Source organism: Ptychodera flava, chromosome 20 (genome assembly GCF_041260155.1).
Source record: "Ptychodera flava strain L36383 chromosome 20, AS_Pfla_20210202, whole genome shotgun sequence".
Classification (NCBI taxonomy): Eukaryota; Metazoa; Hemichordata; class Enteropneusta; family Ptychoderidae; genus Ptychodera; species Ptychodera flava.
In genome coordinates, this window is record NC_091947.1 from 1333636 (window position 1) to 1359352 (window position 25717).

At 36.0% G+C, this 25717-nt stretch overlaps 2 protein-coding genes across 4 annotated transcripts; both read right to left on the bottom strand.

Moving 5' to 3' along the window:
* Positions 1-957: 957 nt before the first annotated feature.
* Positions 958-8209, bottom strand: LOC139119721 (uncharacterized). Its single transcript, XM_070683589.1, has 9 exons — positions 7156-8209; positions 6566-6768; positions 4659-4858; positions 4303-4349; positions 3774-3872; positions 2620-2790; positions 2241-2377; positions 1567-1807; positions 958-1189 (listed from the first exon to the last, which is right to left on the bottom strand). Exons 1-9 carry the CDS (start codon positions 7205-7207, stop codon positions 1158-1160), a joined length of 1182 nt encoding a protein of 393 aa, XP_070539690.1. The 5' UTR covers positions 7208-8209; the 3' UTR covers positions 958-1157.
* Positions 8210-8483: 274 nt separating this feature from the next.
* Positions 8484-17000, bottom strand: LOC139119719 (uncharacterized). Of its 3 annotated transcripts, XM_070683585.1 has the most exons (9): positions 16918-17000; positions 16327-16529; positions 14358-14554; positions 13897-13949; positions 12508-12606; positions 11598-11768; positions 10527-10663; positions 8769-9009; positions 8484-8634 (listed from the first exon to the last, which is right to left on the bottom strand). In XM_070683585.1, exons 1-9 carry the CDS (start codon positions 16967-16969, stop codon positions 8603-8605), a joined length of 1185 nt encoding a protein of 394 aa, XP_070539686.1. In that variant the 5' UTR covers positions 16970-17000; the 3' UTR covers positions 8484-8602. The 3 variants fall into 3 exon arrangements, with proteins under 3 accessions (XP_070539686.1, XP_070539688.1, XP_070539689.1); XM_070683587.1 differs by lacking the exon at positions 12508-12606; XM_070683588.1 differs by lacking the exon at positions 8484-8634 and having other exon boundaries at positions 8814-8987.
* Positions 17001-25717: the final 8717 nt, after the last annotated feature.

Below are 25717 nucleotides of genomic sequence, written 5' to 3' on the forward strand. Positions count from 1 at the left end.
ATTGTGCTTCCTATACATCGACAACAGTTGCACAGACATGAACCATTGATTTGTAGAATGGATTGACTGCCTTTTTCGTTAAGGTAGGATGCCCCATGTAATTCAATGGCATACAGTTTTGCCCAAACTCTCTGCAATAAAAATTTCAACAAATCTCTTAACGAAAAAAGAGAAAAAACTCAGGGTCACCATGCTTATTTTTGGACTAAAAGCAAATTACTTTAAATTTGAAATTCTAAAAGGCTGCTGTCATTCCTTGAAAATTATTGTTTAGATCTTCACACAACTGAGACGAAGAAAAGTTTGTTTGATCAAAAAGCTTCAAATGGGCGCTCACAAAAAGTAGACCAGAAAATCGCTAAATAAAATTTGAGAGTCCGAAAACCATTCCCGATGGTCACTCTACCTTAAGTCTGTGTAGTGAGGTATATTTCAAGGTAATTCTTATTTGCTGTGACATAGATAAATGAATATTCCCGATTTCACAAAATTAACATGGTCAGACCAAGTGTAGAGCCAAAACCGCGCTAAGAGTAGATAAGGAATCTCTTCATCAATACAGGAAAGAACAATGCAACTTTAAAATATGTTTGAACAATACATTTTTCAAGCTTGTGTTTGTGAGTGGCAGCAATTACCTGCAGTTTTACATTTGTCCAACTTTTGGTTTCATTGGATATATTAGTTTACAGTACACTCTAGAATCATTTTAAGTGCTAATTTTGTCGACGAGTTCAAATGCAAGTAGGTCACGTCGGGGGAAGGGGAAGGGGGCAGTCAAGGTTCCAACTTATACATTCAATGCTATAAATACCATGCTGTATGTGCAGAATCAGAACTTTCTTTTCAACAAAAGTTTATCGTCGTCCTTATCTGGCGTCTTTTATAACATAGGTTGCCATTTCTTTTGACCAAGTTCGTAGCACGATGAATTCAACAATTTTAGTTACAGAGATGCTCTCTTTTACACTTCTTCATTTATTCGAATATTCAGTGAAATTACACATTTTATTTGACACAATGACGAACGGAGATAGAAGGAACTCGACGCACTGAGCTATATAATCGTAAGACATCAATTTGTCATACTAAATTCTCAGCAAACGTTCAGCATTATTTGGTATTCATGACTTCTACCATTAAGTCATGTTTCGTGTTCAAAGAACGCAATCTACGGGTCCCCATGCTCCTGAAATTTGAAAATAGAAAATTGCACGATTGTACGACAAATTCACCTTGTAATCGACTCAAAACAAAAAGCTTAATAACTAGAGAGCGTAAAACGATTACAGTGCCTCATCATAAAAACAACATTTGAAGTTCACTCTTGAACTTTTGAAATTGCTCTTTTGATCAATGTAGCACCTAAGCCAAACAATCAGCAATGTACGCCGAGTCTCAATGACATTTGAAACTTGCCATGATACAGCTGTAACAAAGTACATTGGCATTTGCTAGCATCAGGGTAAGTAGCCCGACAGTACTTCATGTACTCATGGTCAAAGATTACTGTTCGGTTTCATCGCCTCACGGAAGTATTACATGTATATGGATATGGCAACTCACCATGGTCAAGCTTTGCCTTCTCGCACACTTTAGCATATTTACCACTCTCCTTCAGCTTCCTAAGGGCGGCATTGAACCATTCCAATACACGACTGCCCTTATGCGTGCCCAAGCTTAACCCTTCACTGCAGTTGATGACCTCACCAATTGGTTCAAGTCCAGGTGGGGTGCCTCCGAGAATTCCTGCCTTTTCAAAATCACGGTCTTCTCCCGCCCATAAAAGTGCGAATGCCGCATCAATCTGTTTACAATAAGAAACGAGAATTATGCAAGTCTTCACTTGGGCCACGTATACAAGTTACTGATCAAATAACCACAGTGCTGCCATGTCATAGACGGTGGCACACACATATCCTGTCTTTACGATTCTTAAGCTCGTGCCTTTCTGCGACTTATTCATCTCGGTAAGGCAAAGCGTTGAGAAACGACATTATGAGCACGAGAAGTATTTTTACGAAGTGTTGAAGTATACATGTCACTACAAGTCAATTTGCGATTATTATACATCCACTTCCTACTTTGACTGAAAGATTGTATATATTTCTTCACACTGTGTTGTGTTGAGGTTTGTTGTACTGTGTTGTATTTGTCATTTAGACTAACTATTTTATGTGATTTTGACCCGTAATGTTTGGTTTACGCATGGGTAAAATTGCTATTAATATACGGAGTACCTTTTTGTTTTCGAAACCCTCAAGAAGTCTTGAAGAGAAGTCAAAGTAGTGTACTTGGTTAAATTTTAGTGATTCGGCTCCTTTGACCATATTCTGGACGAGACAAACTGCTTCGCTATACCCACCACGGATAAAACCTGTTTATGGGGTTACAATGCAAGTCATTGTCAGAAAAAGATAATAAATGTACCGTTTCGAAGAAATTGAACTTGTACAGCATTTACTTAGAAATAATGCAATACAATTATATCGTGCGCAAACGTTCTTATATGTGTAAGAAGCAAAATTGAAAAAAGGGTGAAATGATTGATAAATTAACAGAATGATCTAGTGATGGTGGTCAGTTCAATGCTAAATGTAACCCTTTTATAACTGTTACCAATATGCTTTCCAGTTAGGTCATTCGGATCGAAGTTTCCTGGGTTCCCAACTGGAACAAATAATCTCGATTCTCCACCGTACTTCATCCACGAATCCGACAATGCCATCGCGTTCACTATACCACTCGTCTTTGTTACAACACAGCCATCGTACTGCCCAGATAGTATACCTAAGGAAAGAACGTTACTTAATTAACATAAATACATTAATTATGTTTTCACATTATCAAACAATACTAACTTGTGCGTGAATACAAAATAGTATCGCCTCGCTAACCCGTGAGGTCAAGATTGACATATTTACGTATTCACCCATTTCCCTAGACTCTCCACAGTCGCTGTGCCTTGTTTTGTGTGCGCCGCGATGGGTCTGCATTCTAAGGCTGTGCAGCTGTGAGCACGCGATGCCAGACACAGCGACTGTCCGTTCTTGCAAGGATATGAATATTCATAAGGGTAGTGACGTCAAAAGAAACACCTATCTAACTGGGCGGAGAGAATATATACTAGTAGCTGGTAGACCTATATACGCGGTATGTTTTTATTTTTCATTTTTAATTTTATTTGGCTATTGTACTTGTCATTTTTGTTTTGATTAACGGATGTGTGGAGTTCTATAAAGTACCCGGATCAGGCAGAAATCCGACCGGTCGCTTGCAAGAACGTCCAGACCCTGGGATTCGCGTCACGTCTCTGAAGGGCGCGCGCGTGTTCCAACAGGGAAGAACGCGAATCGCAGGGTCTCTGCCAGACTACCATTTCCCCTGCCACCTACTTTGTAAGTTCGTAAGAAGGATTCGTATTTCCATTCAAAGAATACGAAATAATCCCTCCTTCAAAAGCGCGCGGAAATTAAGGTGAGTGAGCATGATCATTACACATCAAAGTATATTTTGGAATGTATATTTACTTACAGAATTTGAATTCGTAACGCATAGAATTTACACATTCAGAGATTATTCAATTATTCTTTAGGGGCTATGACCGTTATATACTATAATGCATTGTTGATGAAATAATTTCCTCTATTAACATAGTGAATTATGAAATGGGTCAGCCCTCTTATATCAGTCTGAAAAACATTCATGTCACAAGAGTTTTGCTTGTTTTGGACTGAAAACTATAATTTTAACTATTGTCTTTTGTTATTTACCCTTTCCAGCCACTTCAACATCAGTGCCAGGAGAGGTGGCATGGCACTGCCAGTAGTCTCCTTGCTGCACGATACATTTCTTTCCGGCCTCCTTGCAAACTTTTGAAAAGGTTAAAATATCATTAACACAGGTATAGCTCAATGCATTTCTTTATTTGTTGATCATTAAGATAACCTCCGAAAATTACCACACCTTCCAATCCGCGGCAACTCTTTCGTTTCGTGGAATGTCAACGAGGTTTTGACAATGAATATCCGAATATTCGATGGATATTGACACATGGAATATGTTGATAGTACGCATTGGTACAAAATTACTTGACACAAAATTCAGAGTCTATACCGAATATACATCGTTCGATATGGTTGCTACAATTCGAATTTTGACTTCTTCACCGTACACAAGCATTTGCTCATATGTGTGCACATATTATCTTCTCAACGAACTCAAACTTTCATTTGTTGGAGTCAAAGCAAACTGTGATTATTCGGATCAACTATAAAAACACTCTTTGGTGTACTTTATTACCTTCGGCGAGAAGATCTTGAAAGAAACCTTTGATCTCTTGCCCATTTCTGTTGAATGCAGTATATTGCAAAAATTAATTGCTACTAATTTATATTTCAAAATATAACGCAATACAAATAATTCGTATTTTGGCTGCGTTAATATCTCTTTACTAAAATTTTCTTATGGAAGCTAAAAACAACAAATATGGCAAACAATTTACACTCTAGCATATATACTGTCATATAACTGACTTTGTTTCTTCCAAGGGGGTTTACACATTTTGGTTATGACTTGGCTCTAGTTTAGTGCTTGGCTTTACAATTTTGACGTTGGATGAAAGATAGAAATAAAATGTTATAGAGCACTACACGTACAAATAGTACAATGAGCAATTGCAGACAATGTCCACCAAAAATGTGTACGTCCTATCATCTTTTTCTTTCATTAGTCCGTCCAGCATAGTTTTGTCTACAGCACTTCTAAACTGATGAAACATCAGGTGAGTCAGTAGCAAATCTTCTCGATTTTGTAAACCTCGGATCACTGGAATCATGGACGCACTGGTGTCTAACTCCTAATTGGGATGAGATAATAAGCTTATTTATTCAGAATGCGGTTAATAGTACAAACTAATTAATGTTGTAAGCAGTTTTCCAATATTCGCGACTTGTATAAAAGAGTCGGCACCATTCCTTGAACACTAAACGTTTATATTCCCATATAACTCTGAAATATGTCGTTGGATCGGAAGTGTAATTGTAGGAGCATTCAGTTATATTGTCCAGATGTTGCTTGATTTCCTTCTCTGCTCTGTAAAAATAGGAAACATTTCTCTGTCACCAGCACCCAAAGAATCTAAACCTAAACTGAAAACGTTAATACGGATAATAACCTTACAGATAATTAATAGTAATAACAAAACGCGCAATCAATAGTGTGAAGCTTAATGAAATATTTACCAATGTTATCTTACTTCACAGACTGTATTATATTTGGAAAGGCAACTTTAAAATTGAGGAATTAAATTCAAATTTCGACTTCAACACTAACAACAACTGGAGCTTCTATTTACATTTTAGGCGCAAATAAGCTGTTTGAAAAAGACAATGAACTTCTTGTAAATCTATTGCATATACCAAGTACTCTACCTGAAATGCTTTTCACCAGACAAGCCGCAGCCAACTCCACTGATTACGGTATTATCGTCTTTATCAGGTTATGGATATTTCTCCGCGCTTTACCTGCCATTGTTTTGTACAGTTTCTAAAACACTTAACAGCGGGGTCTATACGAATACGACCCCACAATATTTGCGACAAAACTAAAACACGAGGATTCAAAGTTTGCCAAGTAGATGTATTTTGTCAGACTCTAATAATCATGACTAATTTTACGCTTTTTCACGTCAGACACATTTTGATCGTAGGAGAAATACCGGCAGCCATGTTGATTGTTTACATTGACGAGCACACCAAAGATCGACGCAAAGAAAGGTCCGAAGCACCAAAACTGATAACACAGACACGGGTTGTCGTGACATTGAACAATCAGAGAATAAATCCTGTATTTTTTGTTCGGAGACAACAAACTTGGCTTGTGCATATTTCTAATACTTATTGTTTCAATTTAGTGACAATTGATAGTCAACACAAAATGCAATAGATATTTTTCATGAAATAAAACTTGGGGTTTCTTTTTATTTTGCAGGATGTCTTTTTAATCTCTGTTTTCACAACGGGATGATACCTACAAAACGGCTGTTTAACACAAAGAAAAAGATCTTCTCAAAACCCACCAGGTCCTTCTGTAGCTTACAACTTTGACTCTCAACTGACTGAACCCAAGCAATTTAGCGCAAGGAGACCCGTCATTTGCACTTCACCGGCTCAATTTACAAATTTGTCAAAGTAATATGTCGATTAGACATGATGCCATTATATGAAGATTGTTACGCGGTAAATGATTTTCAGCTTACGAAACAGAGAATCACCTATATTACCCTAGTACACTAAGTTCTCAACTGTATGCATATTGATGAAAACAGAATGATCCCTTCTGTGCTCTCTGATAAAATATAATGTTATCTTTTTCGCTGTTTTCTAATTTTAGATGTCCCCTAGATTCTATCGCCAAGGGCAATAACAACTGAAACTCTCTTAATACGGAAAGGTAAATACAAAAACGTTTACGATAGTTAAGTAAAGATTTTATTGGAACGCCCTGAGGTGAGAGGCTACTTCACCCTTTATCAGCCTATCCTGGCACTGAAATATACTCCCACCTGACGGACATATCGTAACAGCATTGCACGAGCCACTGGCACACTGATTCGACCAGACATCATTGCAAGGAGAAAGCGAGGTGACTCCGGAGATATTCCAATAATGGTTTTCAGGTCATTTTGCAAGTCACGATGCCTAGGTCGATAGTCGGTACCAAAGTGAAAAGGGTCATCATGATATCCCCCGTTGTTAAACAGGGATCCTGTCAAAAATCATTCCAGACGATAACACTTACAGACATGTCACAATATTGAGTAAACATACAAGATGCCTACTATGATATGACACTGCCCGGCTATTTTAATGTATAGCGACAAGATATGATGTCTCAATTGAATCTGATTCATGCCAGATTTGTAAGTTTAACTAAATCTTTCCACTAAGCGTGCCATTTGAACAGCATTATATAGTAATAATGCAAATTAAGTATTTCATCTACTAGTCTAAAGCTTTTTCTATATGTCTTGATGGCAATCACTCACCCTTACCTTAGTATTAATTACTCTAGTGCAAGGAGATACACTATTGAAGACCACAAAATATAACATAAGTTCTTACGAAAAGGAACGATATGGCTTTTTCAACGTACCTTCGGCTGACACACTAAATAAGAGAGAAGTAATTGCGACACACCACTTCATATTGCATCCCCAATATATATCAGAAGAGTGACTAAGTGTAATTCTTCATAGATTACAAACCATTGTATGTAAATGTGTGAAAAGGGCTGACTTCTAAATGATTGATAGGATCAGATAGACCTACAGACAGACCAACATATAGTCGACCTACAATATTTTATTTGATGTAATCTTTTATCAATTTTCTTCGGTATATATTGTATCCTGGGGATTATAATAAGCTTTAAAAGATTTTATTCATTGCTACAATTCTGTAAATATCGAAGCAATAGATAAGGTGGCAAATGTTCTTAGTTTCATTTGGTACTAAATGATTTTGGGAAGAAGTATGGGCAACCTGGTTTTGGTGCGAAGTGTCTCGGTCACCAAACCACCCATTTGTTCACCTGGTTCCCAAACACTTCGCAACAAAACCACTTCGCCCTATACCATCTCGTACCCTACCATTTTGCATCAAAACCACTCCCTACCATTTCGCATCAAAACCTCTTCACACCAAAACAACCTCGTACCCAAACCTCTCCGCCAAAGGAATCACGTCGCCCCAAACAAAAACAACACAATTTCGTCCCAAACTATCGCCAACCGGTAAAGCTAAAAACAACTAATCACTGCCATCGAAGTTTTCATCACCTATCTATCATCCCAAGTGGAGATAAAATGACAAACTGACATTGTGATGGCATTCAGTAGTTTGCGTTTTTCTTTTTCATCTACCGTGTCAGATGTTATGCGAGAATAAATGGTTTGTCGAAGCCAAAATGTCCTGATACAGTAATCCTTCCGCATTGCAGGTAAAAACAACGCTATATTACATTAAGGCATCGTTGTTTTATAATGTCTTGGTAGTATTATGATGATATTGTGCTTGGGGCGAAGTGGTTTTAGTACAAGTAGGAATAGTACTTTGGGCGAAGTGGCGTTGGACGAGGTAGTAATCTTTGGGCATAAACAAGCAGTATATCCGCCAGGTCCTTTGTTATATACGTGTGCAATTCATGAAGTTAGTTTATATTATTGAATACGGGGCTGCCGGTATTATAGGGGAATAAAAATCCTACATATCTAATGTGCTGTATCCATGCAGGAGTATACGATGATATATGTTTTATTCTCTAAATTGAGTATGTCAGATACAATATAGATTAATGATGATCCGAAGCAGTATATCCGCGAGGTCCTTTGTTATTACGTGTGCAATTCATAATGTAAGTTTAGATTATTGAATACCCGGCTGCCGGTATGCTAGGAGAATAACAAGCCAACATGTCTAATGTGCTGTATCCATGCAGGAATATACAATGATGTATGTTTTATTCTCTAAATTGAGTATGTCAGATACAATGTAGATTAATGATGATCTACTTCAAAACTGTTTCCATCTTCAGGCATTGTTTATAAGACACAGTCGATCCGACCTTTATCACCTAAAATATGCAAATATGATAAGGAAAAGTGTATTACTGAATAGTAATTGTAATAGAACAATTTTAGTACATATCAGGTATCAAATGAAATCCCTTATTGAAAGTAAATAAAACATTCATTTGCTAAACCTCACCATGCTTAATTTGTGCATCCATGCAGACTTTGGCAAACTTCCCATTCTCTTTCATTTTCCTAAGGGTCGCATCAAACCATTTAAGCATAGTGCTGTCTTTACGGGCGCCCATGAACACACCATCACTACAGCTGAAGATGTCACCTATTGGCTCAAGCCAGGCAGGTGTCCCACCAAGCATTTCTGCGTCTTCGTCATCAACACCCTGTATAGGCCACACTAGAATAAAGGCAGCGTCAATCTAGCAGCAAAAAGTCAAAGAAACTGAATTTTGAAAATTACTCAAGTTTTTGGAATCATATCACCATGGCAAATTTGTGTAGCACTGTGGGTGTTGAAAACATGAAGTGAAGTGAAGTGAAGATTTCCAATTATCCCATGTAGGGAATTATCGACAAAATAATCACAAACGCAGGTAAAAGTAGTCATACACGATCAGTACACCGGCATTTATCAAAAATATATAGTTAATCAATAAAGCTTTCGCATTTTTCAGTAACTATGGTGACAGATTTCAATAATCATGTATGAACATATGGCCAAAAAGGAACTCCAAACTGATACATTAAAGAAATAGAGGGATCTGGAATGCACGATGAGCTAAATTGTTAGTTCTGTTTCGGACTTTCAGATTGCAGATTTACTGTTAAGGTAATATGCGCCTCGGAAGTGAAAGACTTAAACCTTTGCTCAAACTTTCCCCGATGAATCGTCCGACCATTCTCTTTCAAAGTGAAGAATAAATATTGCCGGTCAAATTGCAAATTCTGGTACTAAAGAAACAAGTTACCCAATATTTACCGATATTCAAAATTAAAAATGGCCGCTATCACTGTGTTAACTCTATAGAGAAAAATACAATTTTCGATTTTCAAAAAACAAAAAACGCTAAAAGTATTGCTTTCTCCTAGGGCTTCAAGTGGTAGATCAGAAAAGAATTGGAAAAATTTGAGAGTCTACAAAGCTGTCATTGAGGCTCTTTCTACCTTAATATATTTGATATATTTTAGTGCCCCCTGCCGTTAACATCAACTTTGGTCAATAATAAAAAAAACTCTTAGTACATTTCCCATAGATAATACTACATACAGGACGAGGGAAAGATCCTTCTGTTCAAATGTATTGAATCAAACAATTAAATTAAAAGTTTCATTAATCTGTTACTAATTACTGGTATACGCATTCACTTCTAATGTTTCTTCATATTAACTGTTATAGTTCCCATTGAAACGAAAAAGTAAAAATACCAAATAAGCTTCCCTGCTTTTAGTTGCAGCCACAAAACAACACTTAGTAGTCTCCAGAAGTTTGGCGCGGTATAACGGGCTACATAATTTAAGCCAGATCAAACATAGAGTTATCTTTAGTATATGGAAATAGGAATTTAAAAAACTAACTCTAGTGTACTTGTTGTCTTTTACGTGTTACCGTTCTGGCCATTCGGGGGAACCTTTGTTATGTATTTCGACCACTACAATCGTTCCTATCAGAATTTTGGACAAAAAATTACCTCTGTGAAAACATACTTGACGAACAACATACAACACGATTGGAACTAATTTGGGATAATTGGATGGTGAAGTAATGCCGATATAATCTACAAATGTAATCTCATCTGCTTTTCTTTTTACATTACACACTTGTTTTTATGAGTAATTTGTGATATTGGAACATTCAGCAATACGGCATCTAACACTTTTGAGAAATTTGAAAAATATGAAAATCCAATTATCCCAAATTAGTTCTAATCGTGTTAACCTGATTTTTCTTGATACTCGCAAGGAAACCTTCCCTGTTTTCGAAGACACGGATTTGTTCTGATGCCAATATCTCTGTACCTTCTTTTCCGCTTTCAATTAGACATTGACGGTTACTATACCAGCCTTTGATAACACCTACATGACGATAAAAAGAAGTATGCAATCACGGGAAGGGTTTCCAATCCGAACACTCTTGGTTGCAAATTTGAAACCCTACGATACGCAAAATAAAGATTTGTTTCAAAATTGGCGGAAAAGCGCCTAAAGAGGATATGTGGAGATATTATATAATATATATATATATATATATAGATATATATTAAGGAGTGTTCTTTCACTTTTACTAAATTTATACTGCCTCAACGAATATCCGCCTGAAACCAAGAAATCGTGACAACAGAATTACATGCAAAGATATTTCAGCAAAAGAGGCAAAAATGTTCACTGTACACCTTTCAATGAAGTTTCACAGATTATTGTCATTACTGTCAAATTTAAGCTCAAAATTTCGTGGATGTAGTTTTTAATAGATTTTTTGAATGAAGTTCTCTTTTCAGTAATATTGAATCGTCAGCCAAGACACTTTTATATTAAAAAAGTGACAGAAGTCGACATATAAAATAACATGCAGCGACACTCGATAATATAAGTGTTCACACATCTTTATACTAATTGTCATAGAATGCAGTGTATAGGCCGGTATACATGGCATTACAAATTGAATCAGCTGATGGTATCAGAAAATAAATTGCCTCTCTCTCAGGGGATTAAAAATAAAAATAGTAAAGATACGTCATCTTTAATCTGTCAAAAATAACCGAATCGTATCGTAAAACAAAGTCGTTCTTCTTTTCGAGTTCGTTGCTCTTGTGGACTTTCTAGTTGTTTATAATTGATATTATATTTTCAATGATCCTTTTGTAGACAGTCTTGCTGTCGTTTGTTAGTTATTTCTAACTTTATTTTAATTCCTTAGAATTGTATAATGAGATCTCGTTCAAAGCCTGTAAATATTTATCAGTCATATGATGAAACGCGAATGTCTGAGATTTATTTCTAAAAGGATAACCTATTCTTTTTCCTTCCAGGGCATTCGGGTTAAAATTCCCAGGGTTTCCGGTACGGACGAAGAAACGGGCAGGTCCATTGTAGTCAAGTACACGTTCCCCTAACGCAAAAGCTCTTGCTATCCCACTGGTGTTTCCTACTGGACAACCTTCAAATTGTCTCGAAAGTAAACCTGAAGAGGAAAAGAGACGGGATTGCAGGGCATATATTACAGAGACAATGGCATACAGAACAGAGAAAATGGCAAAAAATTTTCAAGTCATATTATTTAGCGATAATTGTGAAGAATATTTTTAACATAGGCTTAGTTATAATATATATTTATTACAAAATGTAAATTTGAAGAAAGTAAATGGCAAAAGATAATGATAAAAATAATATTATGATAAAAATATCCATTGGTCACTTATTAAATTGTACATTTCTCTGTGATTTTTTTCAGATTTGTGTTCTATCCTGTGCGTCGAAGTAAATGTATTGAGCCGTGAACATTATTCAATGAGCCTTATAAAAACATTCAATCAGTAACTCGGCAGCTGAGTAAACTTGTAGATAGATAGATAGATAGATAGATAGATAGATAGATAGATAGATAGATAGATAGATAGATAGATAGATAGATAGATAGATTGATTGATTGATTGATAAATATACATAGAATGAATGAATGAATGAATGAATGAATGAATGAATGAATGAATGAATGAATGAATGAAGAATGAATGAATGAATGAAAATAAATAATAAAAACATACAAAGTTAAGAGGCGCGTTTCCGCACATGAAGATCAACTGGGGATATGCAATCATAATGATTCATGAATATAGAATAGTAAATTATTAAAAAAAAGTATTTTACTTTTTACGCAGACACTGTGTTGTGATGTGCTTTGCAAAAAGAAACTCGTTTACCTACGCCAGCAGCTTCATATTCTGCTCCGTCACCATCAGCGTGGCACATGTGATATGGGGAATTCTGAAAGACGCACTTTTTAGAAGCTTCCCTGCAAACTGTTTATGTTAAAGATACACAAATATTGCTAGTTATTGCTCCCTAATATTTTTTTTCGTTCGGCGAAGGAAAATACGAGTGACGTACAGGCCGTGTCACCACGAGTCGAAGACGAGTGACAATACGGCCATTACGTAACGAGTAGTTTCCGGGCTGAACGAAGAAAAATGTTATAGAATCACTTATCACATGCACATACCGAGAATTCATTATTTTTTACAAACTAAGAGGAATTTTGCATGACAACATCGCGTTTAAACTTCCGGACTACATTTGAATAATATCCAAACGCCATGGGCGAGCTGTCAATCATTTCTGGTCGTCAGTCGCGTGAACACGGCGCTGGCGTTTGTGTACGGAGGACATGCCAGATGACCTCACACAACACGTACATGTACCTCTCGCGAATTTATACATGATTTCAAACATAGCACAGGCTGAATCGACTGAATCACAACAGCGTGAATACTGTGTAACGTCGCGTCCGACAGTACCCTGCAAAGTTACAATGCTTACGGAACCTACCGGGTAATTCGACCAGCTTCGAGCTCGTCATTTCAGTAAATTATGCACGTAATTCCTTAGGAATATAAGAGCGTTACTGTCTTGTGTTTTCGTAGTTCGGATTATTATTGTCTTCGTCTATGAAAATATTGATTTCATTGCACGGCGTATCAGCGTGCGGCCTTGCAGTTGAAACTGCATGTCTACCACCAGGCATGAAAGTACTATGAGCGTCGAAAGTTCAGGCGACGGTGGAGTCTATAGGAATACGAACCCCCATATTGTAACAAAACTAAAACAGAAGGACTCAAAATTTGCTAAGCGGATGTCTTTTGTCGAAAATTGTGACTGATATTCACAAATGTCGCTACCAAAACAAATATTATTTATCATTTATCAAATTTTAATGGTACGTCCCGATCATTGATACATAAAAGTGTTGAGCTAAGAATCCTTTCACTTCTTCTGTCTGATGATTGCAGGATGCATGAAACTTAAGAAACAGATATCATTACTTTGTACTTGAAGTAATTTTGTGTTATTATTTATAACGCTCTGCCTTACATCGAGCACTGTAATTCCCACAAGGACATCTGTATACTTATATATATATATATATATATATATATATATATATATATATATATATATATATATATATATATATATATATATATATATATATATATATATATATATATATAATTATTATACACTATATGGTAACATATTCAAGATGAGAGATAATAAGTATATACAAAACAATAGATTATCTGCTTCCATACCTGCATTGATCATGTCTGGCCAAAGACCTTTCATGGTACCATCCCGTTCATCGCTGAGTTTAAGAGTAAAATAAACGAATGTTTATGCATGCATGGAAGGCGGGTCTCGTACATAAGTTATTCCCTTGATTACGACTTTAAACATCGATAAATAAAATTGTATTAATTGGCACAATAGTTATTTTAAATACTCATTCAATGCAAAAAAAAGACCGCTGAATATGATCTAGAAATCAATCACATGCTATTGAAGAATAGAACATCTCCTATCCTGCTAAAAATGCCACTCCTAATAAAGTTTCCAGGTTGGCAGAGCAAGGTCGCTTCTGACATTTACGCTTCCCGTGTCAATCGTCCAATCATGCGTCATGGATTTTGAACATGGTATCATCAAAGCACGCTTACGCCAGAAGGGAAACTAGTTTTACATAATTGCTTAGTATTTATGAAGGAATACTTGCGCATAATACAAAGAACAGTTGCAAAGAGAGTCAACCATAAATGTGTAGATTCGATCGTCTTGCTCTTTCTTAAGTCCGTCCATTATTGTACTCTCCAAGGTACTTGTCGTTTGATGTAGCATCAACAAATTTAGTATCAAATCTTCACGGTTGCGTAATCCTCGGATGGCAGATAACAGATTACCATCAAAGCCATGCTGAAAATATGTAAGAGATCAGCTTTCAAAAAAGTCTGAATATTTAGCCTATTGTCGACTTTAAGGTAAAACGCACCTCGGGGACAGACATTCGGACTCTCAAACTTTTACAATTCTATTCTGATATACCACATGTGGGGGTTCATTTTAAAGCTCTCGGTGAAAGAAAACTTTTCACCGGCTTAGTTATTCAAAATTCGAAAATTTTTATTTTTCTCCATAGAGCTAACACATGGATGGAGGTCATTTTGAATTTCTAATATCGGTAAATCTTGGGTAATTTGTTTCTCTAGTACCAAAATTTGTACGGTGACCCCCTATTTTTATTCTTGATTTTGAAAGAGAATGATTGAAAGATTCCTTGAGGAAAGTTAGAGCAAAAGTTTAAGTCTTTAACTTTCGAGGTGCATACTACCTTAAAAGCATCTGTAAAATTCGACTGAAAAAAGCCAAGTAAAGTGTTTTGACATCTCGTTCTCTTCTGTCTCTCTAGAAAGATAATAATTATACATAGACAACATTTACTGGAAAAGCTAACACTTCAAGTTTTTCTTGTATTGTTTACACAATGACAATCTAGTTGCTGGATAAATGTGAATCCTATCTCTATACAACGTGGCTGTTGATTGTCAGACATGCATGTAAAATTACACGCAATATGTAAACACAAACTATCATTATCTGGTTGTTTCGAAGTGCAATAATGACCAGGACATTTTCCGAGCACAAAAATAAATCAAAGGGCCATACCTACAACACTTTGCAACAATCGAGGTAGAACGTACGAGGGGCAAATTTTAATATGAATAATTTACACAATAACGCTTATTCTAGAGATAGAACAGGAGGAAAATGTAAACATACACAAATTTTTATTGTGTTGTCCCCTGACGAGTGAGTCTCCCTGCTCACAAAACAAAGTTCTAGAGATGAAATTGTAAAATCATTTCTCCAGCAACCGTCACATATATATATATATATATATATATATATATATATATATATATATATATATATATATATATATATATATATATATATATATATATATATATATATATATATATATATATATATATATATATATATATATATATATATATATATATATATATATATATATATATATATATATATATATATATATATATATATAACTAGGCTCTTTTGCCATAGATATTTTTCATGGAGGAAACTTTTTTTTTGGATGACTTATTAATCTCTGTTTTCATACCAGAATGATATCTACATTACAGCTAGTCAATACAACAAAACAATCTTCTCAGTAGCCATTAGGTTACTGCCGTAACTTACACCTTTGACTCCCGGCTGGCTTAACCTCGGCAATTTTGCGCAAGAATCTCGTCAGTTGCACTTCAATGGCTCAATTTAGAAATTTGTCAACTCAAGTTGTCGATTAGACATGATGCAATCGTATGAAGATTGTTATACGGTGAAATGATTTTTGAGATTGAGAAACAGAGAATCCCTTCTTTTGCCCTAGCACACTGAAAAAAGTTCTCAACTGTATGCACATTGCTGAAAATCAAATGATCCCTTCTGTGCTCTTTGATGAAATGTAACCTTTTCACCGTTTTCTAATTTTAGATAACCCCTAGATGCTATCGCCCAATAACAGCTAAAACTCTCTGAACACTGATCAGTAAATCTTGAACGATAGTAAAACAAGTAAACATTTCATTAGAACACCCTGAGGTGCGAGGCTACTTCACCCTTTATTACCGTACCCTAGCACTGATATATACTCCCACCTGACTGACGTAACGTGACAGCATTGCACGAGCCACTGGCACACTGATCCGACCAGATATCATGGCAAGGAGAAAGCGAGGTGACTCCGGAGATATTCCAATAATGGTTTTCAGGTTATTTTGCAAGTCATGATATTTAGGTCGATAGTCGGTACCAAAGTGAAAAGGGTCATCATGATATCCCACGTAGTTAAACAGGGATCCTGTCAAAAATCATTCCAGACGATAACAATTACAAACATGTCACAATATTGAGTAAACATACAAGATGCCTGCTGTGATATGACACTGCCCGGCTGTTTTAATGTATAACGACTAGATATGATGTCTCAATGGAGTCTGATTCATGCGAGATTTAGCCGTTTAACTAAACTTTTCCACGAAGTTTCCCATTTGAACAGCATAACAGTGCAATGAAGTATTTGATCTACTAGTCTAACATTTTGGTATTGCTTTCTCTATGTCTTGATGGCAATCACTCACCCTTACCTTAGTATTAATTACTCTAGTGCAAGGAGATACAATATTGAAGACCATAAAATATGACATAAATTCTTGCAAAAAAGGAACAATATTGTTTTGTCGACGTACCTTCGGCTGACACAATAAATAAGAGAACAGTAATTGCGAGGTACCACTTCATATTGCATCCACAATATATACCAGAGGAGGGACTAAGTGTAATTCTTCATAGATTACAAACCATTGTATGCAAATGTGTAAAAAGCGCTGACCTTTAAATGATTGATAGGATCAGATAGACCTACAGACAGACCGACTTAAGTCGACCGACAATATTTTATGTAATGTAAGCTTTAATCAATTTTCTTCTGTCCAATTGTGTCTTGCCGATTATAATAGGCTTAAAAAGATTTTATTCATTGCTACAATTCTGTAAATATCAAAGCAATTAATAAGTTTTGAATTGTTTTTGGTTTCATTACCGATAGAGGGACTGTGGTTTCACGAATTTTTGCAACATAGAAGAGAGGAAGAAACTAAACCTTGCTGAAGATTGCTCGACACTCTCATTTATATGTTCGGGGCGCGCGTACCATTCTATTTGTGGATGGTGTTAAAATTTGATAAATAATATTTGTTTTGGTGGCGACATTTTGAAACCAACTCAGAGCATTTGTTTCGCAGCGTAGATTTGCCAGCATTGATATTGTGGACAGTACATGAAACTTAAGTAACAAATATCATTACTTTGTACTTGAAGTAATTTGTATTTTTATTTATAACGCTCTGCTTTTTGCGTCGAGCACTTTAATTTCCCACGAGGACATCTGTATACTTTGATCTATCTATCTATCTATCTATCTATCTATCTATCTATCTATCTATCTATCTATCTATCTATCTATCTATCTATCTATCTATCTATCTATCTATCTATCTATATATATATATATATATATATATATATATATATATATATATATATATATATATATATATATATATATATTAAACCCCAAGCAAATCGTCTGTTTACAAATACGGGATCTAACACATTCAATACTAACTGCGATTCTCACAAAAGCCAGCGTGTGTCTTTAAGCCTGTCTACATCTCTATGTCTAAGTGGAATGTGCGAAGTGGTGGCAAAGTGCGTCTCTATCGAGAAAGTGTGTAACTCGAAAGGTGCGTTGTCGTATTATTTTGCTGTTTACATCGTACCGTCAATGGTTTTGCTATTCGGTTGCCCTGCTCGAATGGTCGCGAAGTTATTTATCAAATTTTGCTACGTAAACTTTCGTAATTTAAAATACTATCTTCGTTTGACCAAGGTATATGTATGGCGTTGTGTTTTATCTAGGAAAATCAATTCATATTTTTCAGAGAGCAATGCCTAAGTTTTGAGATGTTCTTGTATTACTTCCACATATGGTTCGGACTCCTGCCTTTTATACATAACTGTGGTCAGACTGTATGATACTACAAACAATCAATATGAACTGTGTGTATTGATATGGCATCAAAGCTGTTCCAATAACTATATCCATTCACATTAAAATATTATCAGGTCTGTGTGACATTGTTCACAACTTTATCACAGTATATGAAGATACTACTTTATATATGTAATAAAACCATTTATTCAGCATTCATTCATTCAGTGCAGTTGAATAGTCGGAAAGTATTTTTCATCTGATAGGATAGACACAGAGTATGTTGCGTTACTCTTCTCCAAATGCAGGCCTTTGTCTGCATGCGCATAACATATTGATTGTGTAAAGCATTGAGGCACTCGTTTACATCAGGGTCATCAACAAATGTTATTGTAACACACCTCATCCGCAGTCTGTGTTCTAATTCGCCAATTGACTGTCACGTGGGATGCGTTCTTTTTGTGCTGATCCACGTAATCGACGTCATCAGGCATCATTTGTCGGAACTGTTGCCTGCCAGGCATCAGTTCCGAAAAATGATGCCCGCTGACGTCAAAAAAACATTGGCGCATGCGCGAACTGGAATGTAAACAAAGATGCCGTCTGCGGACAAGCGAAACGATAGTCGAGAAATTTCTCGGTTTATCCTACTTTCTGAAGAAGACCTGAATGCTCTGGTTTCAAACAAGGACTCGAAACGAACGAAGACGATAATCAAAGGTGCATTGAACGTTTTGCGACCCTGTCGGCAAAAACTTTTTCTTGCTGAACCACTCCAACATATTACATCATGCGACAACTTTTGTGTATGGTACGTGCTTATGTATGACTACGGATGAGGTGTGTTACAAAACACATATTGACTGGCCATTAGGGCAACAGCATACGTCTTTAACCCCTCGGGCCTGTGAGTCACCCCTAAAAACAGACTGTTTCCCTCGGCCTACAGCCTCGGGAAACAGTCTGTTTTTGGGGGTGACTCACAGTCCCTCGAGTTACAGACGTATGCTGTTGCCCTCATGGCCAGTCAATATGTGTATACTGTTACTTATGGTGGTCTGGTCAACTGATAGTTCGTCACCGTGTGGGTTTTTATCAAAGGTGAATAACAAGCAGTAGCATGCCACGTTGTGTTATTTGTTTACTCGATTTTTGATATTTTCAATACCTTGGTATAATTATTAATAAATGGTTTCTGCTTAAGGTTTTGAGTAGGCGTAGGAAATTATGGGTGTTTCTTGAAATATTAAAAGGGTGTATTTTATCGACAATATGTATAATATTGCCGATGCTTACTCAGTCCATCCCTTTATGTCCACACCGTAAGTGGAAAATAACGTCGATCAGTGTTCAGCATTCTGCCCAACGGGTTTGAAAGACGGTAGGTAATTTCCAATATCCATTATCATTAGAACCAAGCGATCGTCACATGTCAGTATTGGTGACATTCACATTTCAATGTACAATAGCAAGATCTCAAAAAGGCTTATCTCAATCATGACTACAAGTTTTACCATTTGAAATTAAATACAACTTGTATTTGTAGTAAATGGTTGTTTTCTTTTTCCTGTTAATAAATTTGACAGTGAAAAATGTTTGTGGCTAAGGCTGCATTCACAAACACCTCTGAAGAGGGGTAGGAGAATTGACGCGGGGGTGGTCTAAAAATATAAAGGGTATGTTGGGGTACTTAAGGATTGCTGGACTTAATGGGGGACTCAAAATAAAACTGTCTCTGACTGATATGAAAAATGTGTTGGGTAGTCAATTTTAAGCTACAATGTTCTCTAATTTTGGGGTTTGCTTTGTGTATCCGCTGGATTTACTTGCAATGCTCTGAGAATATAACATTTATAGACTTATAGACCTCAATCATTACAGCAACAGGGAGTAACTGGAGCGCACACCAAGAAGTCAGTTTAACTCACCACTTCAGATCTTTATTACTAAGGCAGAGCGGCACCAAGTCCGTACTAAGGATACAATCGTTGATCAGCAAAACGTATCGTATCGTCCCGTCAAATCGTCCAAAAATCACCCCGAATTATCAAAATCATCAGCTTTTACACATTTCATCAAATTATAACACGTTTTGACTCCATGTGACTTACGTTCATTTCACTTGAGGTTACTCGTGTATTTTCAACGTGAGAGGTTATAAAATCATAAATGGTGGTAAAAGTTCAGAGTAATAAAATCCTAAATATCGGTAAAAGGTCACAATGTCATCATTTTAAGGCGTTACACTTTTGCAAAAACCTGAGGGTGTAGAGGAATTAGCTAAAATACAACGTTCACGTGTACCAAACAAATCAATTCTACTAATTGAGGCGTCAACGCGCGGGAATCCTGGGGTCGAAACAGAAACCAACGCATAACAAATCAAGGAGTGAAAAGCAGTGAAATACATACACTCGTACAAAGAAAGGCACAATTTTACAAGTGGTATAGCCACAAACTGATAACGTCAAATCACAATACACAATACACTGTGCCGTAATTACAAGGCATCTGTCTCTTGTGTACGGCGATTTGACGTCATCAGTTTGTGGCTATACCACTTGTAAAATGTTGCGCAAAGAAGATGTGTGAGATTGCTGGCATAGATGGATACTACAAGGGGCATTTTGGCAAGGTAACTTTCTGTATTTTATTGCAAGTGTCGGCAAGTTTTTGCAACAAGATTCATTCAACAATGTTCAACGTATGAAAGTCATAAATTGATTTTTCTATTTAACGTTTGCCTACACGTTTTCAACTATATAAGCTTATATACTGATACATCCCTTACATTATATTCTTCAGGTTACAGCGGCAACTTCTCTATATAAGCAGGGGTTGGAAGAACAACTGATAAAAGAAAGAACAAGTCATAGATCAGACGACGGTCTTCATGCCTACAAATGCACTTGCAGCTCCCTACAGAAGAATATATCTGATGCATTACAACCACCAAAGCCCCCTGTCGCCGACGCCGATTACGACGATGCTGCCACCACCACCCCCGCCGCCACAAAAGTGGCCGTAATATCTCACCAACCGAAAGATACAGCCCAAGTAGAAGCTCAAGTATCGGAACACCGTGACAAATGTGCATCATTGTATATCAATACAGAAAGGTTCAAAAACAGTGACCATGACTGTCATAACTTTAATGTTTCCTTAAATAAAAGTGCAATTTGCCCAAATTTTTTTGGTGTATTGTATCATGAGTTATTTGGGTGTATGATGTAATGTATGCAAATTAGTAAACCACCACACTTTTATTCATATGTAAATTAGTAAACCACCACACTTTTATTCATATGTAAATTAGTAAACCCAACACTTTTTTGAGTAGAAGTGTTTGGTTTACTCATTTACATATGAATAAAAGTGTGGTGGTTTACTAATTTGCATACATTACATCATACACCCAAATAACTCATGAAATACACCAGAAAAGTGTTGGGTTTACTATGTTAAATATGAATAAAAGTGTAGTGGTTTACTAATGTCCATGAGAACAAGTCCGCCCGCAAGCGCCCTTTGCACAAGTTTGTTCGACGATATTTCAAAAAGTTTCCAACCAAATTACAAATTGCCAACACTTATCGACGGCTTGGTTATTAGGGACTGTACTGCGGCATTTTGTAATATGACGCATTTTGTAACAACTTACGCAAAATGTAATAAGGGTATCAGCATTTTGTAATAAAATGGTCTACGCATTTTGTAATAAGGGTATCAGCATTTTGTAATAAAATATTGTTTACGCAATTTGTAATAAGGGTATCAGCGTTTTGTAATAAAACGCGTTTTGTAACATTAGTTAACGCATTTTGTAATAATTATAAACATCCGCTGATATTGTATGTATTTCAAAATGCTTTGTGGTTTCTGAATACGTAAAAATGTAATAGCATATAATGATATCGAGATTATATCTCACTACCAGTGCTAGGTTATCATATTTACGCCATATAAGGGGGTCTGAGTTGACAGTCAAAATGCAATCGAAGACAGAATGAGATTTATTGTATGCGATTTATAATTGAGAAAACAAACCGAGAAAGTTTTAGTAGGTTTTACATACAGTACTGTACTTTGAAAAGACAATATACTGCAGACCTTTCTGCATTTTTTTCTCTTCAATGTCACTGTTGGTGGATGAAAAGAGGAAGGCTTGGAGATGACATGCAGAGCTCAGAAAATGATAAAAGACAGCGACATCATCAACATTGACAGTGTTGTGTTCTAAGACCTAATTTTATTATACTAATGATGTACATGCCACAAAACCAACCTTATCCAGAAATGGTATCCTTATGACATTTTGAGGGTTTCGGTCTTATTTGTAGGGCGTTGCTACATTATTTTTTACTTTGTTCACTAAAGAAAAACAATAAATATTGTTTTGGTTAAAATAAAATTGTGTATTCTTATGTTTTTGCATGTATATTGGATGAAGTTTGCAAAACTCAAATAATCAAATTCTGAGTTTTGCAAAATGATTGTAATGTTTAGTGTACACTGTGATTTGATCGAAGCTTTTATTTGGTTCAAAAAATGATGTTACAAACATTTTCTGGGAACCATCAGTTGTAGACAACAGAATCTAATATACATTTAGACATAATTGAGAAATGGGAAGTGATAAATTCTTTATAATGTGGTCAGAAAGAGAAGCAATATGTGAAAATAATTGTAAATTTAGAATACTGGCGGCCATTTTGAATATTTAATGAGGTCATGTGACCAGTATTTGCACATTTTGGGGGCAATTGTAATACTACAATTCAAAACATATCTTGTAATTGTGGACAAAGTTTGATAAATTCAATAGTCAGATGTTATAAATTAGGATACCTTGACCTGTCTGACCCCTATTCAAGGGCGCTGTGTGTAATTCTTCACTTATGAGTGAAGACAAGAAAATCTGTGTAAGTTTTATCAAATCTGTGTTAAGTTTATCATGATATATAAAGTTTACATCAAAGTCCATGGTCATAGGACTATAAAATGTGATTTAGCATTGGGATATGATACAATATCGATTATCTTTTACTAGAAAATTGGAAACATGTAAAAATAATGATAAATTTATATTGTTGGCGGCCATTTTGAATACCTAATTAGGTCACATGACCAGTATTAGCATATTTTTGGGACAAATGTGTCATTGTCATTCAAAATATACATACTTACTGTTGGAAATATTTCATAATATTAGGTGCTGGATGTTACGTTACATTATGCTTTGACCGACCTAGCACTTAGGCCTATACGGAGCCTTAGTGTACATTACACTTAGCAGATCAAAATGATACAAAATATCAGTGTTTTTTCAAACTTTTTGTCACACTTTCATTTCAGTCCATGCTGACGTGATAGAAAACAGGTTTGGTGATGAAAAATGATGAATTAATGAGGAATTCCTATGAAAATAAAGAAATATGTTGAAAAAATACAATATTGTATATATTGGCGGCCATTTTGAATACTTAATGAGGTCACATGACCATAATTTGCATATTTTTGGGACAAGTATTTTATGGTGATTCCAAAAATATAATGATATGGGGAACAGTCTTTGTTAATTTAAGAAGTCAGACGTCATGCTAGATGGTACAAATGTCAACTCCACACCGGGGCCTTGGGGTGCAAAGGGTTAAAGTGGAAAATAACGTACGAAAGGTTGCAGTATTCTGAGCAACTTCTATACGTATGATATGTGTTTCTCTAAAGTTGATTGTCTATAATCTACGGTAATAAGATGGGAGGGGCACGTTGATATGTCAATGCTGACAGCTGATATTTATCAAAATATACTGAAATAAACACTGACGTGAAGCAGTCAATTAAAATACTGAATGATAATTTATTTTAATCATCCCATAGACAAGGACAAAATAAAGCTCTATCGACAGACCAGCCACTTTTCCTTGTGTGTAAAAGGTAACAATTCATATCTACTGAGCCTGGTTTTGTTTTCTCAGATCTATTTCTTTCCCGTTGTGTTCCTCCCTTGAATCTACGCTATCGCCCAATGGTAAAATTTGTCTAGCCAACGAGCTAGGATAAGCTGCCCTGCAATACTATGATTAAGCTTAGCCATTTGATTCGCTATCCTACTGGTTATACCTGCCAAATTCTTCATCATCATTAAATGATAACAGCCATAGAAAGGTAGATAGACAGACAGACAGACAGACAGACAGACAGACAGACAGACAGACAGACAGACAGACAGACATAGATAGATAGATAGATAGATAGATAGATAGATAGATAGATAGATAGATAGATAGATAGATAGATAGATAGATAGATAGATAGATAGACAGGCATACTCAGGCACTCTTTCCTCCCTCCCTCCCTTCCTCCCTCCCTCCCTCCCTCCCTCCCTACATACATACATACATACATACATACATACATACATACATACATACATACATACATACATACATACATACATACATACATACATACATACATACATACATACATACATACATACATACATACATACATACATACATACATACATACATACATACATGCTCAACAGGTCAGATATACTTCCGCTTTAGTAGCTAAACAAGTCAAATCACTGAAACATCAGATTATTCTGACTATTTAGTTTAGTCTAGTTTAGTTTAGTTTGGTTTTAGTTTTGTTTACTTTAGATTACTTCAGTATAGTTAAGGTTATTATGAAAATAACGCAAAGAATGTATAACGACACATACATGTAGTCATTAGCGCGCGTTTAGCGCGTCGGGCGATGCGTTGCACTAATGTCTGAGTGCTTACTTTGCGGTATTTTCGTAATAATTATTATCATACATCTCCTTTTTTATCAAGAATATATGCACCCGTCGTTTCCGATGCATCATTCCATACACTTTAGAGGCATATTCTGCATCGCTTTCTTAACTGCGAGCGGGTTAAGGGTAAGCGCCATCTTTGTTTACATCGCGCGCTCATCCAACATTCGATGTACGAGCCGAGCAGCGATGTCGTGCCATATTTGTACAGTGCATAATATTTTTCACCTTCAAACAGTCGTAATACATTTACTTATGTTTCTTTTATCAGAAGTTATTTTCAAAGTACGGTATGGAGTTTCAGTATGGAGCCATTCAATGACGCAATGTTTATCATCAAATATGAAAGTAAAGGGGTTATTGCATGCCCGTTACGTGCCCGTTACGTGCCCGTTTTACGGAAGCTCGATTGTATTGTTTGCTAAGGCAGATGTATAATAATTTATTTTATGTTATTATATTTTATTTTATCTGAGTATCTACCTGTTGATTGCTGGTTGTCTGCAATACATCAGAAAGAATGTCGTTATCCTCTATTTAACAAATCAACTGACTGTGTATACCAATGATTCTCTCAAATATATGATAATAAACTAGTCAAAATCTAGTAGTTACCTGCCTCAGATGATCAGTTGGTAAAAATACTGATTGACAGCTATCTAAAATTAAGTCTTTCTGATTTGAA

Coding starts and splice junctions, on each gene's coding strand:
- LOC139119721 (XM_070683589.1), bottom strand. CDS start 7,207: ATGAAGTGGTGTGTCGCAATTACTTCTCTCTTATTTAGTGTGTCAGCC. Junction 4,859..6,565: donor TGTTACGATATGTCCGTCAG/GTGGGAGTATAT, acceptor CATCCCAATTAG/GAGTTAGACACCAGTGCGTC. Junction 3,873..4,302: donor TCAAGATCTTCTCGCCGAAG/GTAATAAAGTAC, acceptor CCTTTTCAAAAG/TTTGCAAGGAGGCCGGAAAG.
- LOC139119719 (XM_070683585.1), bottom strand. CDS start 16,969: ATGAAGTGGTACCTCGCAATTACTGTTCTCTTATTTATTGTGTCAGCC. Junction 16,530..16,917: donor ATTTATTGTGTCAGCCGAAG/GTACGTCGACAA, acceptor GATTTTTGACAG/GATCCCTGTTTAACTACGTG. Junction 8,635..8,768: donor GGATGCACAAATTAAGCATG/GTGAGGTTTAGC, acceptor TGCATATTTTAG/GTGATAAAGGTCGGATCGAC.